This window comes from Lichenostomus cassidix, chromosome 1Aa (genome assembly GCF_008360975.1).
Source record: "Lichenostomus cassidix isolate B80296 chromosome 1Aa, HeHo_3.0, whole genome shotgun sequence".
In the NCBI taxonomy this organism is placed as follows: Eukaryota; Metazoa; Chordata; class Aves; order Passeriformes; family Meliphagidae; genus Lichenostomus; species Lichenostomus cassidix.
The window spans coordinates 47,765,889-47,779,476 of record NC_139480.1 but is presented as its reverse complement, the minus strand read 5'-3'; the positions used below and the strand labels follow the sequence as shown (position 1 = coordinate 47,779,476).

Genomic DNA, 13,588 nt, shown 5'->3' with positions numbered 1-13,588 from the left:
TGCACAAATGCAGGGAGGAGAACCCAAGTCTGGAAGAATTGTGTAGTCCATGGTACAAATTTGTTTTTCAGAAAGCTGAAATGAGAAATCTATTGAATCAAATATTTTATAAAGAAATAATCAGGCCGCTTCTGTCCAGTCAGATCTCAAAGATCACTACGTTGGCTTTGTTGTGTTTACAAGAACTGTCTAGTTGGGGAATCAATGTCGTGTGATGGGTAAATCTGTGAACATGAAGGAGCAGGGGAAGCATGTGGATCAGTGTTTCATTGCAGCTGGCTCATGGCTGTTACTCTTGCTTCTCTGAAGTATAAATTTGCCTTTTGCTTTGTGAACTTAAGCTATCTGACTTGAAAATCTTACCATTTTAATTCCTAGATGGGAATGATGAGCAATCCCAGCCCTTATGGCCAGCCCTATAGTCAAAATACTGGGCAGCAGATTGGAGCCAGTGGACTTGGGCCTCAGATGCAGAATAAAGCTGGACTGCAGAATAGCTTACCGCAGTTTCCAATGGACAAGAAGCCAGTTCCTGGGGCAGGAATGCCTAACATGGTAAGTAGAATGAAAGGTGTCTTCAGAAAACGTTGTGATAATTAAAGAGGAGCAATATGCGCTGGTCTTGTGACATTTTATGTTTTTTGCAGCTGTCATACCCAGTGTGAATATGTGTTCTGAATCCACACAGGATGCACTTGTTTCAACTCCTAAGACTGATACAAGGGAGAGGGCTAAGTTGGGCTTTCTGTATTGATAAACTGCATCTCCAGGCTTTGCCCTTCAAACCCTCTTAACAGGGAAAATTAAATGGAGCTCCTTAACTGAAGTGAGCTTTGCCACCTGTTTGGACACCTCTGCTCTCCTCTCCCATCCCTTCTTTTGTTGTTGCTGTATTGGGTCTTTTCTCCTCCGAGTATCTCTGTCTGGAGAATTGTTTTCCTGCTTGTTATCACTGATGCTTTTGGGAAAGAAAAGTGTCCTTTCTCAAACAGATACTACCTATAATAGGGCGTAGAAGCCCCAGCCATGTGTTCATTCTTGTGAATTACATGAACACACACAGCAGTCCTGATGCTGGAGGTGATTCCCTGGCAACTGCAGTAGCCCTGGTACCTTTCCCTTTTACCTCCACACTCTTATTGCAGCAGGACTTAAGGGGAAGTAAGGTGGGAAAAGTAGATGACCTAAGCTTGTAAATACCAGTGCCTCACCACATGCCTTAATGTTAGATTCCCTGCCTTGAGCTTAGCACTGATGCCTCATTATTTTCAAAGCTTAAATTGGTTAGGGGTATAACATACAACATGTCTTGCAGGTTTTTTTTTCCCCTATATATATATATATATTTTTTTTTTTTTTAATTTAGGAAACAAATTCACAGTTCTGAATATAGCTTGGGTTTCTCCCTGCTTCAAATTCCACTCCCACACACCCCCTGGGAGGGTCAGTTTATTGCTCTTACTAACTTGCTGAAAAACAATTTCCAGTTAACTTTAGTACCTTTAAATTAAAAAGAGCTCAATCCTGTGAGTTTTATTTAATGATTTTTTAAGTTGAGCATGAAACATTGGAAGAGAAGCAAACTGGTTGGTTGTATGAATCAATAAAAAAGCCGCCAAAACTTGCTCAGAACCCCAGCTGTCAAGCTTGTGTTCAGTGCAGAGCATATAACTCTTTTGAACTGGTACCCAGCTGAACCTGGGATTGTCAAGTTGCTGCTCTCACAGTTGTCATTTAGAACGCCAGGCTGCAAACTAAGTAGTTATGGTCATATTGAAAAATGCACAAACCCTGAAGGCCTGACTAATTGGTGAAGTCTCCTTGTAAAATGAAAGGTTAATATTAGTAATCAAGAGCTACAGGAGAACTGGTGTTTAGGAATATAGGTAGCTGAGGTCTAAAGATCTGGAGATCTCCAGAAACATCCTCTAAAGCCTCTGGAAGAATCAGTTACAAACTGAAGTCTGTTGAACTGAAGTGATACAAGCAACATGGAGTACCTGAGCCTCTCCTATTTGAGTGTTCCTCAAATGTCACCTGAAAGGAATACAGAGGATTCTGAACAAATAAACAGAAGCAGAGGAGACAAACTAGATATTGCCATACCTGAGCATTAGTTCTGTGGTGTTTATTATCCTGAGGTTGTGCTTCATCTCTAGCATAGACTAGGAGATGCTTGTTTTGAATGCCTATGTGCAAGTTTGCTGATGGAAAAAGGTTAAAAGCTTCCAAGGACTTCCCTTTCGTTCTTATTTTCTAGGAGCAATCAACTTGAGACACCTTATACTGAGAGGGAAAACTTTATTCACTCTTAAATGTGCTTTCTTCCATTAATGCAAGAATTGTGGATGCAACTTTTTAGCATCCAAAATGAGAAGATTTGAGATCTAAATGTTATTAATATTTTCTGGTTGGTCTAGCACTGCAAATTAACCTGTGAGCATGTGCAAAGGTCTGCTGGCCATTGATAAGACATGAGCTAGGTCTAATAGAGTGATACGGGGAGGAAATTGCTGGCAAAAGAATTGCCAGGACTGTTGCTAAGAGGCATTTTTTATGAGTCCTCCAGAACTACACATAGGTAGGCTATTTACTTAATCATAGAATGTAGTAGTAGTTTCTCTTCTTGGACTTTTTCATGTGTTGCTGTTTACTTGCTAAATGAATTCTTTTCAAAAATATATTTATTTCTGGTAATTTCTTTTCCACCTTCTTCAGGGCCAGCAGCAGGCCCCCCAGGTTCAGCAAGCTGGGATGGGGCCAGCAGCTTCTCAAGGAATGGGGTCTGGAGCACCAACAGCAGATCCAGAAAAGCGCAAACTCATTCAGCAGCAACTCGTTCTCCTCTTACATGCTCACAAGTGTCAGCGTCGAGAACAGGCCAACGGGGAGGTGCGACAGTGCAACCTCCCACACTGCCGAACCATGAAGAATGTCTTGAACCACATGACACACTGTCAGGCTGGCAAATCTTGCCAGGGTAAGTGGGGGACTGGTTATGTAGATGAGGTCAACATTTGAGGGAGGAGAAGGGCTCCTGGAAAGAGGTGGACTGGTGGGTGACTCGGGAAATAAGTTTAAAAAATTCTATCTGTCTGCTTAAGGGTGGGAATTGTAAGCAACTTCTGAGCCTCTAAAGTTTAGGCAGGTTAGAGGGGACAAGACACAAGAAAGAGATGAGTAAAAATCTTTTGCCTAACTTAGTAACTCACTGTAAGATCTTTTGGATGGTGCCTTCTCTTAAAGGCAGATGCAAAGCAGGAATCTGTAAATAGGACTCTGTCTCCCTTAAACTGAAGAGATGAATCTTGAGCAATACCTAGCCATGAATTTGACTGCTGCTGGCACTCGCAACTTCTCTGTCCTACTAAAATGTAGTCTCCCTTTTTTATAGCCTAGGCTCCTCTGTACCAATTGTTGACATCTCAGTTGCTTGGCACTGTATGCCTAATGCCTGAGATACCTGAAGTTATCCTTCAAGCCAGGGAGACATAGGCTTGGGTATATCATGTGGGGTTTTTGAGTAGGCTTTGGTTGAGACAGTAGTACAACAAGAAATCTCCAGCTGCATTTTCAGGGCTTCTTAGTGCTGAGCTATTTCAAACAATACTTTATTGACTTGTGTTGCTATAGATGTGTGCCCTGAGAGAAGAGGCTGGTCTCTACCCAGTTTGTGTTGACCATGTGGAGATACTAGCAGTAGTTTGTAAAACTTTTTCATTCCTTCTCTTTCTCAGTGGCACATTGCGCATCTTCCCGACAAATCATCTCACACTGGAAGAATTGTACAAGACATGATTGTCCTGTATGTTTGCCTCTCAAAAATGCTGGGGACAAGAGAAATCAGCAATGTAAGTCTACTGAGGAATTGTGTATTGAATAAGCCATAAAATGCATGCTGGGAGTTAAACTTCCTTGCACCCATGTAGTAGTGGTGATGCTCTCAAACCTGGGAACATATTAACGTGATTTTCTCCTTGTTTTAATCTGAGTGTTTCTCTGGCTCTGATTGCTAGTGTTTACAAAAGCTTTCTAACGTTATTGTATTTTTCTATCAAGAAAGAGGTAAGGGTGAACAAACCATAGCTCTCTCAAACAAATGATTGGCTTTTTATTACTGCTACTTCCAGCTGGACAGTTTCTGGAGACAGATGTGCACACACGCACATTGTGTCATTTCAGCCCTGATACTTCGTTCTGTCTTCATTCTTTGTTTGCATCAGATGTCACTTCCCCTTTCTCTTTGTGTCCTTCTGGTCTCCCTGCCAAAATGTTTGGCAAGATTAATGTAATTGTGTTACCTGTATGAGGTTTTTTTTCTCATTTCTTTAATGTTATTGTGGGCTCTTCTCGTGACTAATGTGAGTTATTTCTTAGTTTAAGAAAACTAAAAAAAAAAAAAAGCAAAAAGGGCAAAAAAGGCATTGTAGTGGCTGGTGGAGAGCTGTATGTACCCTTCTGCCTTTGGCCTCTGTGACATGGTGTGCCTCTGTTTTCAGTTTGAAGCAAGCAGATGTGCCCTAAATACTCAAGAGTGGGATTTTCTCTGAGCAGCTCAACGGGAAAACAGCATGTTGTTGGATTGCTTGGTTGGGTCAAAACTTCTCTCCGTTTTGTGACAGATTTTTCAGATCTGTTTCTCTGCATCCTTCTAGAAGGAGATGTTTTAGTTCTGAGCAGCCAGCGTGCCGTTTGTCTATCCCTGTGCTGGTCGGCCTCTCTGGCTGCCTTTTGCTGCGCTCACTAACTCGGCGTGTCTCTTGCAGCACTGCTGGGCGGAGCTGCGGTAGGACTTGCCAATACCGGCTCTGTGGGCGTGGGGCAGCAGACAACGCCCAGCATCAACACTACCAGCCAGATAGACCCCAGCTCCATCGAGAGAGCCTACGCAGCCCTCGGACTGACCTATCAAGGGAACCAGATGCAGACGCAGCCCCAGGCTCAAGTGAAGAACCAGCAGCAGGGACAGTCACCCCAGGGTCTGCGCCCTATGAATCCTATGAGTAAGTTCATCGGTTAGTGTTAAGATGTAAACTACTGGTGACTTCCCCATGCTACCTCTAATGCAAATTTTTTCAACCTACCAGCTTAATACTGCTAGATAATTTGTAAAAGGTAGGGCTTTGTGGTATTTTAGACTTGAAATAGCAAGCTGCTCTGTGGAACAGGAACATTAGAGGGCCCAGGTGCCTTCTGGAAAACAAGTTCTGTGGGAAAACTAGTTTCTTTGGAAAAATTATATTTTTTGAGAATCAATTTTCCAAGGTGGTTTGGTTTTTTTTTCTGTTTTGCTTTGGTTTGGCTTTTTTTGTTTTGGTTTTGTTTTGGGTTGGGTTGTATTTTGTTTTTTTGGGGTTTTTTTTGTAGCTTTATAATTGTACTATAATGCAAGTTTTGGGTTATTGGGGAGTTTTGAATTGGATATGTTGGCATTGGAAGGGCAGCATTCAAGTGTACTTCCTTGTCACTCAGAGTGCAGCATTTTACATTTGTATCTGATATGTGATGTTTGTTTAAAAAATGAAAAATAGTGAATAACTGCCATCCTCCTTGAATCTTGTCATGTGATTTCACATAGCTCTGAATTGTCCAAGTGGCTTACTGCAACACCATAAGACTAAATAAGAATTTCAATTTGAAGTGCAGTTAATTGGAACCTGGCTATCACTGGTGTCAAATGAAGTTACCTTTAACCATCAAATCTAAGTTTGATAGTTTGAGATTACAGTATCTCACTCCTAGCTGTTTGCTGAATTGCATAAGCAGATGTGGCTTTTTTAATGGAAAAGAGGAAAGAAGAGCTAATAGTGATTTATCACAAGCTTGTATGGGATTGCAGTGATCCTGCTACATGCCCATGACAAGCTTGTGTGCAGAATGAGAGACTGGTGCAGAAACACACAAACTGCAGCCTGCAACCAACTGCTACTTTCCTTTGCAAAGGGAATGCTGTTCCTGAGTTACTCAGGAAAAGGTTGTTGGGTAGAGTAGACTTGTTAATGAGGTGTCTGACCCTCATAGATTGCGTGTGACTTGCTAAACCTTCCAGTGTGTAAGAACAGAAAAAAGGGCAAGGGTCCTGAGAGCTTAGTCTTAAAACAATTAGATTAAAATAATATGGTTTTCTATTGTGCTTTGGAGTGTTTTCTGAAGCAAAATGATTAATGTTTTTTAATGTATGTGATTACTTAAAGACAGTGTTTAGCCTGTGCATTCCTTGCAGAACAATGGGCATTTCTTGTAGGTTTTCTAAGAAAATCCAATGAAATGGGATTGGAAAAAAGCTCTTTGAGAGTGAAGTACTGCAGCTTAATGTAGTAAGGACGAGCATGGAGAGTGTAGACTTTTGACTGTTGGTTCCTTATTAGGAGTGGGTGGCTAAGGAAGGAATTACAACAGGTGAGACAGGAATTACCAGTTCATGGCCTACAGGACAACAGGGCTAGTTTAGGAGAAACAGCAGGATTTGATGAGGACTGCTATCTGAAAAGATGCAGTCCTAAGTGGCTCAAACAAATGGTGGGTTTTGACAATTGAAAAAAGGAGAGTTAAGGTAAAGGTTGACAGTTGTCTTACACGCTGATGTGCTCTCAGATGGCAAAGTGGGGGAAGAAGAAAAGGACTAAGGGAAGGGAAATTTGGAACAGATTTATGAACAATCTGTTAAATACTTGGCAGTGATGTTAGGGGTACGTATTAGACTTGATATACTTGATTTCAATGGGTTTCTCCCTTACGCAGTGTGTAATTTTGCCTGAAATACAGATTCTGTAGAATTCAAATGTCCTAAATATAAGTGAAGCTTGGTAATGCCTTTCACGCTCTGTGCAGCTTCACAGTGATCTGTTTGGAAGCTCCAGACAGAAATATGCTGCATTTTTCTTTACTATTTGAGATGTAACTGTAGTGTGTGAAGAAAATAGGCAATTTTTATGGTGATTAAGATCTGGTGTGATTCAGAAAATCTGATTTTGTTATGTAACAAATTAGGAGTGTTTCCTATAAAGGATTGTCATATTTTCCTTCTTACAAGCATTGGAGTTAGTTGCAGGATCATTAAGTATGGAGTGGGTGAGAGGGGACCTTGCCTGATGTAGGTGGTAGCTGATGTTCTAAGTTTTTGAAGCCTTTGTGAATATATATCCTAAGCTTCTGAATGACAAAAAAAACCCAACTGCTTCTAAACAAAAAAGCAGAAGTGGTCTAAATCTTTAACTAAAGAGTCACAGGAAAGGACTCTGGGACATAGTGTTTGCAGCAAATTGAAATTGCTTGTTTATTGATAAGTTCAGGAAGATCTGCAGAGGAGTAATGGAGTTACTTCACTTGGAGGTGACCAGTGTTGTGCCTCAGGCTTTTTCTAAGTTTGTAGAAGAAAGAGAGTGAAGAGAACAACGGGTAATTAAATTCCCTTCACAAAAGTCCAAGTACTTGAAATTCTAGACCCTTGTTATTGCTGAACAATAAATGGTTTTGCATGGTAAATGGGTTCTTAATTTTTTCTGTATTCTCCTGTTTTCTAGGTGCAAATCCTATGGGAGTGAATGGAGGCGTAGGGGTTCAACCCCCTAATCTGCTGCCTGACTCAATGTTACATTCAACAATGAATTCTCAAAAGTAAGTTGAATCTTTTGTACCCCAATGATTTTGTTTTGATCTCATGGCACTTCTTGCATAAACAGTGGGCGTAAATGTCATTGATGGCTATCTCTCCCTTTGGATTGTGTAGCTTCTGTTGCAGTTTTCCAAATCCTTGGGTGGAACAGCATGTACTCTTTCATGCTGTGGTTTGGTATCTGTGTAGCTATTTCTGCAGAGTTTGTCCATTGATTAGGGAATGGCTGAACTAGCACTTTGTCCTAACATTATTCTGAAAGAGGCTATGACTGTAAGATGACTAAGCTGGGGCTAGACTTTTGCCCTCAATTCTTGCTCTGTTTTTGAAGCCCCATGATGAGTGAAAGCGCCAATGTTGCCAGTTTGGGAGCAATGCCAACAGCTCAACCATCCAATACCGGAATTAGAAAGCAGTGGCATGAAGATATTACTCAGGATCTCCGAAACCACCTTGTTCATAAATTGTGAGTAGCTAATATCAAAACAATCTCCTTTTAAGTGAGTTGCTGCCCCAGTGGTGTATTGGGGGCAGGAGTGGTGCAGAAGGAAGCCTGATATGCAAACCTAGAGGGCCAGGGAGTGAATTCTGTCAGGATGCATGAGAAGGGAAAGCAGAAACCCAAAAGATGGAGCTGCATCTGCTGTTTTGCGGCTGTTATCTTAGAAATTTCCCACTCCATACTCAAGCAATCTACCCCCGGAAGCAGTGGCAATGCTGTAGTCTGTCAGCAGATCTGCATGCTGCTTCGTGTTCAAACCCCTGGAGTTAATGCTGGTCTGGGAACATTCTAATCACTTGTATGCATTTTTTTTTCTTCCCCCTCAGAGTCCAAGCCATATTTCCTACTCCTGACCCTGCAGCACTGAAGGATCGGCGCATGGAGAATCTGGTGGCATATGCTCGGAAGGTGGAAGGGGATATGTATGAATCAGCAAACAGCAGGGTGAGATGCCATCCCCTGTCATCTAGTCCTCTGTATTTCTACCTTGATCCTGTAGTAACTGGGGAGGAAGAGGAATGAAAGCACAGATGGGACTCCCAAGCTGAGGAAGCAAGTGTTTAGGGGCTGCTGGATGGATTGAAGGTTGCTGCCTGGGTGTGCCTCAAGTTGAGATGTGCTGTGCCTGAGACTTCTCACAGTCCCCTAAAAGCAGTGTTGAAGCTCTTGACCGTGATTGTCCCAGAGAAGTGTTAGACACAAGAAGAGAAATATCTGGTGTTGGTCTAATAGTTGAGAGCAGTGCCCCTTTTTGCCCTCCTGTCTGACAGTCCCTGCAAAGGGGAAGACCACCCCCCACCCCAAGCCAAAATGCATGCAAGACTGCTTTGCAAGTTTGAATCACTGGGATCTGTTGCCTTTCCTTAATGTGTGTGTCATCTCCTTTCTTGACTTTTATTCCTCCCAACAGGCAGAGTACTATCACTTGCTAGCAGAGAAGATCTACAAGATTCAGAAGGAGTTGGAGGAGAAACGGAGAACCAGGCTGCAGAAGCAAAATATGATCCCAAATGCTCCGGGCATGCCACAGGCTTCCATGAATCAAGGGCCCAATATGGGACAGCCACAGCCAGGAATGTCTGCAAGTAAGAACCTTTGGGTTACTGATTACCTGGTGCAGGAAATCCTGTACTGTCATTTCAGTAGGCTGGTGAAATTCATGGTTAGCCATTCATGGTTACCTGACTTGCTTGTGAGCTGCTGTTCACTGTTGTACCTTCATAATATGCTTCAAATTTGTCCCCAGTTTCTGAAAGCTGACTAAGTCAGAGGATATGTTTGTCTATGGGATGTACTTATATTTTCAAGGCAGTGCTTGAGTCTGCCCCACGCTTTGAAGACTCTTGAATAATGATTAGTTACTGGACTGTGTACATTTATTTTTTTATACGTGAATTTTAATGTGTAATTCTCACTAAAATGCTTGGTAGACAAATCCTATTCAGGTGACAAATTCAGGTGGTCTTCTGAATTACATTATCTTATTTCAATGTCTTTTTTCTAGATGGTCCTCTTCCTGACCCATCCCTGATACGTGCCAATGTGCCAAACCAGATGATGAATCGCATGCAGGCACAGCCAGGTAAATATTTGAAGAAAATTTGCAACTGTGATTTTTGAAGGAATCTTGGAATTGCGAAGCTCTTACTGAAGCATCAGAGACCTTGTTTCATGTGCAGTTTTTACATTTTATTAAGAAAATTGCTATCTGTATTGTATAATTCTTACATAATTATATAATAAATGTAAAACACAATCTCTAGTAGCATTTTATCTTGTGATTTTGAGCTGCTCATTGGCTGCTTGCTTTGTTAAATAAAGAGCTTGATGCTTGTGGAATTTCTGATCATGTATGCATAGGATGGTGGGATCAGTTTAAACATGGTGAGCCCAGCCAGCTCAGGTGAGGACATGGTGGCAGAAGGAATGTGGTGAGAGTTACTGCTTGGGGAAAGAAGGGCAGAACCTTTGTTACACATCCAAAATGTGTTATAGCCAACATACAAAGTACTTGATGAAGTTAACATACAGTTTCAGATTCAATAAGTAAACTCCTAATATGGAATTAAGATAATGCTACTTTCTGTAGAAAATTGATGTTCTACAGCAGGTATGACACTTATTAGTATTTGTCACTTGTTACAATAGTTCTCAAACTTAATGAGTTTTGATAACAGTGGAAAGAGATCTCTTGAGGGGGAAAAAGCTGGCCTGTATTCTGAAAGTGTGGTAGCTTGGACACTATATTTAAAATTATTCCACGTAAATAGTTAATAGCAGGCAATATTAGACTGAAAGCTGGTTGCTAGAAAGCAAAATTAGAAAGAAAAAACCAGCATTTCTTCTCCAAGTTTTGAATGGTGCCCAAAGGAGATTTCAGGCCTTTGTTTACAAGTGTTTTTTTGGCACCAACTCACAGGAATGAATCAGTTTGGCCAGATGAACATGCAGCTGTCACCGATGGGACCCCGACAAACCCCTCCTCTTCAGCACCCTGGACAGCTAAGTCAGGCCGGGGCCATGAACCAGGTCAGTGTGCTTTCCCTCCAGGGTTGAGTTCACAGGTTTGCTTCTCTTGGCTATGGTTTCCTTAAAATCAATAAATAAAAGAAAATTAAAAATAAATCAAGCATCACTTCTTCATTCTCTTGGCGCTTTGGTTTCTGTCTTTTGTATCTCCTCTAAGATCTGTCTGATATATAGTAAATCTTTAGATCTTTGTGGTAAGAATTGCCTAAAAATTAAGTTGAAGTGGATTTTTGTTGCATCCTTAAAACAAGGAACCAAAATAAATCTTAAGTTACAGTCCCAATCTGAAATCGATGTCCTTTTACTAAGCTTTTAAGAGAAATCATTGTAAATTCTGTCTCGAGAGGAGCTATAACCAGGCTTTTCACGTTGCATCCTATAGATAAGTGGGGAGCATCAATTTCTGCAACAAAATACATGGTTTTTTGGTTTTGTTTTTTTTGTAAGATGGTATGAAGGTGTATGCACATTGTGTGAAATTAATTCCTTTCTTTTCCTACAGATGGGATTTCCTTCACGTATGCAGCAACCAGGAGTTGGTCAGCCTTCTGGTCAGAATCAATTTCTACAGCAGACTCAGTTCCCTGCTTCTTCCCCGGGAATGAACACAGCAAGCATGCCTATGACTCAGCCTGGCAATCAGACACCAGTTTCTCAAGTAAGTTTCTAATTTCTTGAAGTGGTGTCAGTGAGCTTTGTCATATACTGGTTATGTTTGTTCAGTTTGTAGTAATGGAGAACAACTTGTTTCCTTGAGAGACTTTTGGAGTTATAGTCAACCAAATTCATTTATTAAGACTTTTCATTTTTCTGATGTAGCACTGGGAATGGCAAGGGTGAAACATTGTTGACTTGTTCTCAGGCTTAAATTTAAGTGTTAGAGAGGAATTGTTTTAGGTTTGTTTTTGTGGAGCAAAGAAGAAATTGTGATTCAGCATGCAGTAGTTTAGATTCTCTTGCTGAGCAGTGAAGCAGCAGAGCCTGAGAAAGTAAAAGGTGGCAGAATAAGTCATAAAAAGGCATGTCTATCCAGGCCTGTGTGTTGCTGGATTTGGGGGATAAGGAGGGTTTTCACTACTGAAGATCTGAACTTACAGTCTAGCAGTTTCCTTTCTGTCCTCTCCCTCTCCCTTTTCAGCAAGAACCTTTCAGGCCAGGAAGAAGTAGGGAACGTCAGTTTGCTTCTCACTGATGCTTCTTCCTAGTTTGCAGGCAAGATTATTGTGGAGTTATAGTTTTTTATCTTGACCAATACAATTTTTTTTTTTGTAATTTTATAATGGTAGAGTTACAGCTGTACTTATTTGTGATGATAAATTCAGTTTCTAGTCTTTGGGGTGGAGGCATGGGCACATTAAGCGTATTTGAATGCAGTTTTTGACTGTGGTGCATTGTCCCATATTCAGGATGCACAAATCTGCAGTTTTAGAAGGAAATACTTTGCAAGCTGGGAGTGTAGGTGTGCCATTCTTTAAATATATCGAGTATAAGTTATTCTATTGAAAATTCCCTAAGAGATGTGAATAAATTTTAAAACAGCCATTATGTTTGTGTAGAAAAAAAATAAATCAAATAGACCATTTCTGCTTGTTGGAAGAGTTTTTAAAAGTAGAGCAGATAGTTTCACATTTTTTAAAGTATGCTGTGGGAAAGCAGACATCGGACAGTAATTTCTCTTGCTTTTCTATTTCAAATCATTGCAAATGTCTACCTGTTTTCCCACAGGCACAAATGACCAGCGCTTCCTGTCCTGTGAACTCTCCTGCAATGGCTCCAGGGTCTCAAGGGAGCCATATTCACTGCCCACCTCTTCCACAGCCTCCCATGCACCGAAACTCTCCTTCTCCGGTACCTAGCCGAACCCCAACACCTCACCACACGCCCCCAGGCTTGGGATCACAGCAACAGCAGGCGGCAGCAGCGGCTGCCACCGCTGCCCCCACCCCTGCTCCTCAGGCAATGCCACCTGGACCACAGTCCCAAACTATGCACCCCCCTCAAAGGCAGACTCCAACGCCTCCGCAGGCACAGCTGCCTCCACAAGTCCAGCCTCCAGTTCCAGTCACCCCTTCTGCAGAGCAACAGCAGCAGCCCTTGTCACAGCAGAGCACGACTGCATCTGTTCCCACACCAACAGCACCGCTGCAACCTCAGCACCCCACAACACCTGTAAGGAAATACTTCAATTGTGCTTTCCCTGCAAATGTTTGTGTGCATGGTTTAACTTTCTGTTGTGTGCTCCTGGCGTGTTTAATATTAAAATAGGGAATTTTTTTGTGCTTAGAGTAACCTTTTATATCAAGAAAAGTCAGTGGATCATCTGTTATTTCCAGAGAGGATGTATTTTTCAGAATTCTAGTGCATGTTTTGAAATTCACTGAAACATGGATGAGGCTTTTGGTTATGGCTACACATGCATGGTGCTTGTATACAATAGGGAAACAGTATGTCATTTTCTGTCTACCAGGCCTTCCACTGCATGTTTCTGATGCATATTTTCCTATAGTTGAGGTTGTGGGACACTATATTCTTCAGGAAAAGCAAATAGGACTAGACTGCTTTTGAACTCGGTGGAAATGTGGTATAGGTAAAACATAGATTAGAGAAAGAAAAATAAGTTCATTAGAAGCCTGTTTGTAATGTGTGTTTCATTCTCTCAGCTTTCACAGCCAGCTGTGAGCATTGATGGGCAGGTATCTAACCCCCCATCCACCAGCAGCACAGAGGTGAACTCTCAGCAGACTGTTCCAGAGCAGCAGCAGCCACCCTTGCAGGAGGTGAAAATGGAGATTAAAACAGAAGAAGGGGAACCAGAACAAACAGAGATGCAAATGGAGGAGAAATCTGAGGTGAGATTGTTAACCAGATGTTGGGTAGCATACCTTCATCTGGTACTGCTGGATGCTTTCTGTCATTCCATCCAGAGTTCAGTGGGAGCTGTA

General features: G+C 41.6%; 1 protein-coding gene across 2 annotated transcripts in view; it reads left to right on the top strand.

Annotated features, from left to right (window-relative positions):
• The window catches only part of EP300 (EP300 lysine acetyltransferase), a 62,625-nt gene that overhangs the window by 24,745 nt on the left and 24,292 nt on the right, over positions 1-13,588 (top strand). The window contains exons 3-15 of one of the 2 annotated variants that reach the window (XM_085048649.1): positions 379-555; positions 2,719-2,980; positions 3,738-3,851; positions 4,767-5,003; positions 7,524-7,617; positions 7,947-8,081; positions 8,444-8,561; positions 9,028-9,202; positions 9,622-9,699; positions 10,537-10,646; positions 11,146-11,304; positions 12,372-12,815; positions 13,307-13,495. In XM_085048649.1, the coding sequence (XP_084904775.1) occupies positions 379-555; positions 2,719-2,980; positions 3,738-3,851; positions 4,767-5,003; positions 7,524-7,617; positions 7,947-8,081; positions 8,444-8,561; positions 9,028-9,202; positions 9,622-9,699; positions 10,537-10,646; positions 11,146-11,304; positions 12,372-12,815; positions 13,307-13,495 (2,292 nt within the window). The remainder of the gene's footprint in view (positions 1-378; positions 556-2,718; positions 2,981-3,737; positions 3,852-4,766; positions 5,004-7,523; positions 7,618-7,946; positions 8,082-8,443; positions 8,562-9,027; positions 9,203-9,621; positions 9,700-10,536; positions 10,647-11,145; positions 11,305-12,371; positions 12,816-13,306; positions 13,496-13,588) is intronic. The other variant, XM_085048653.1, reaches the window with a different exon arrangement.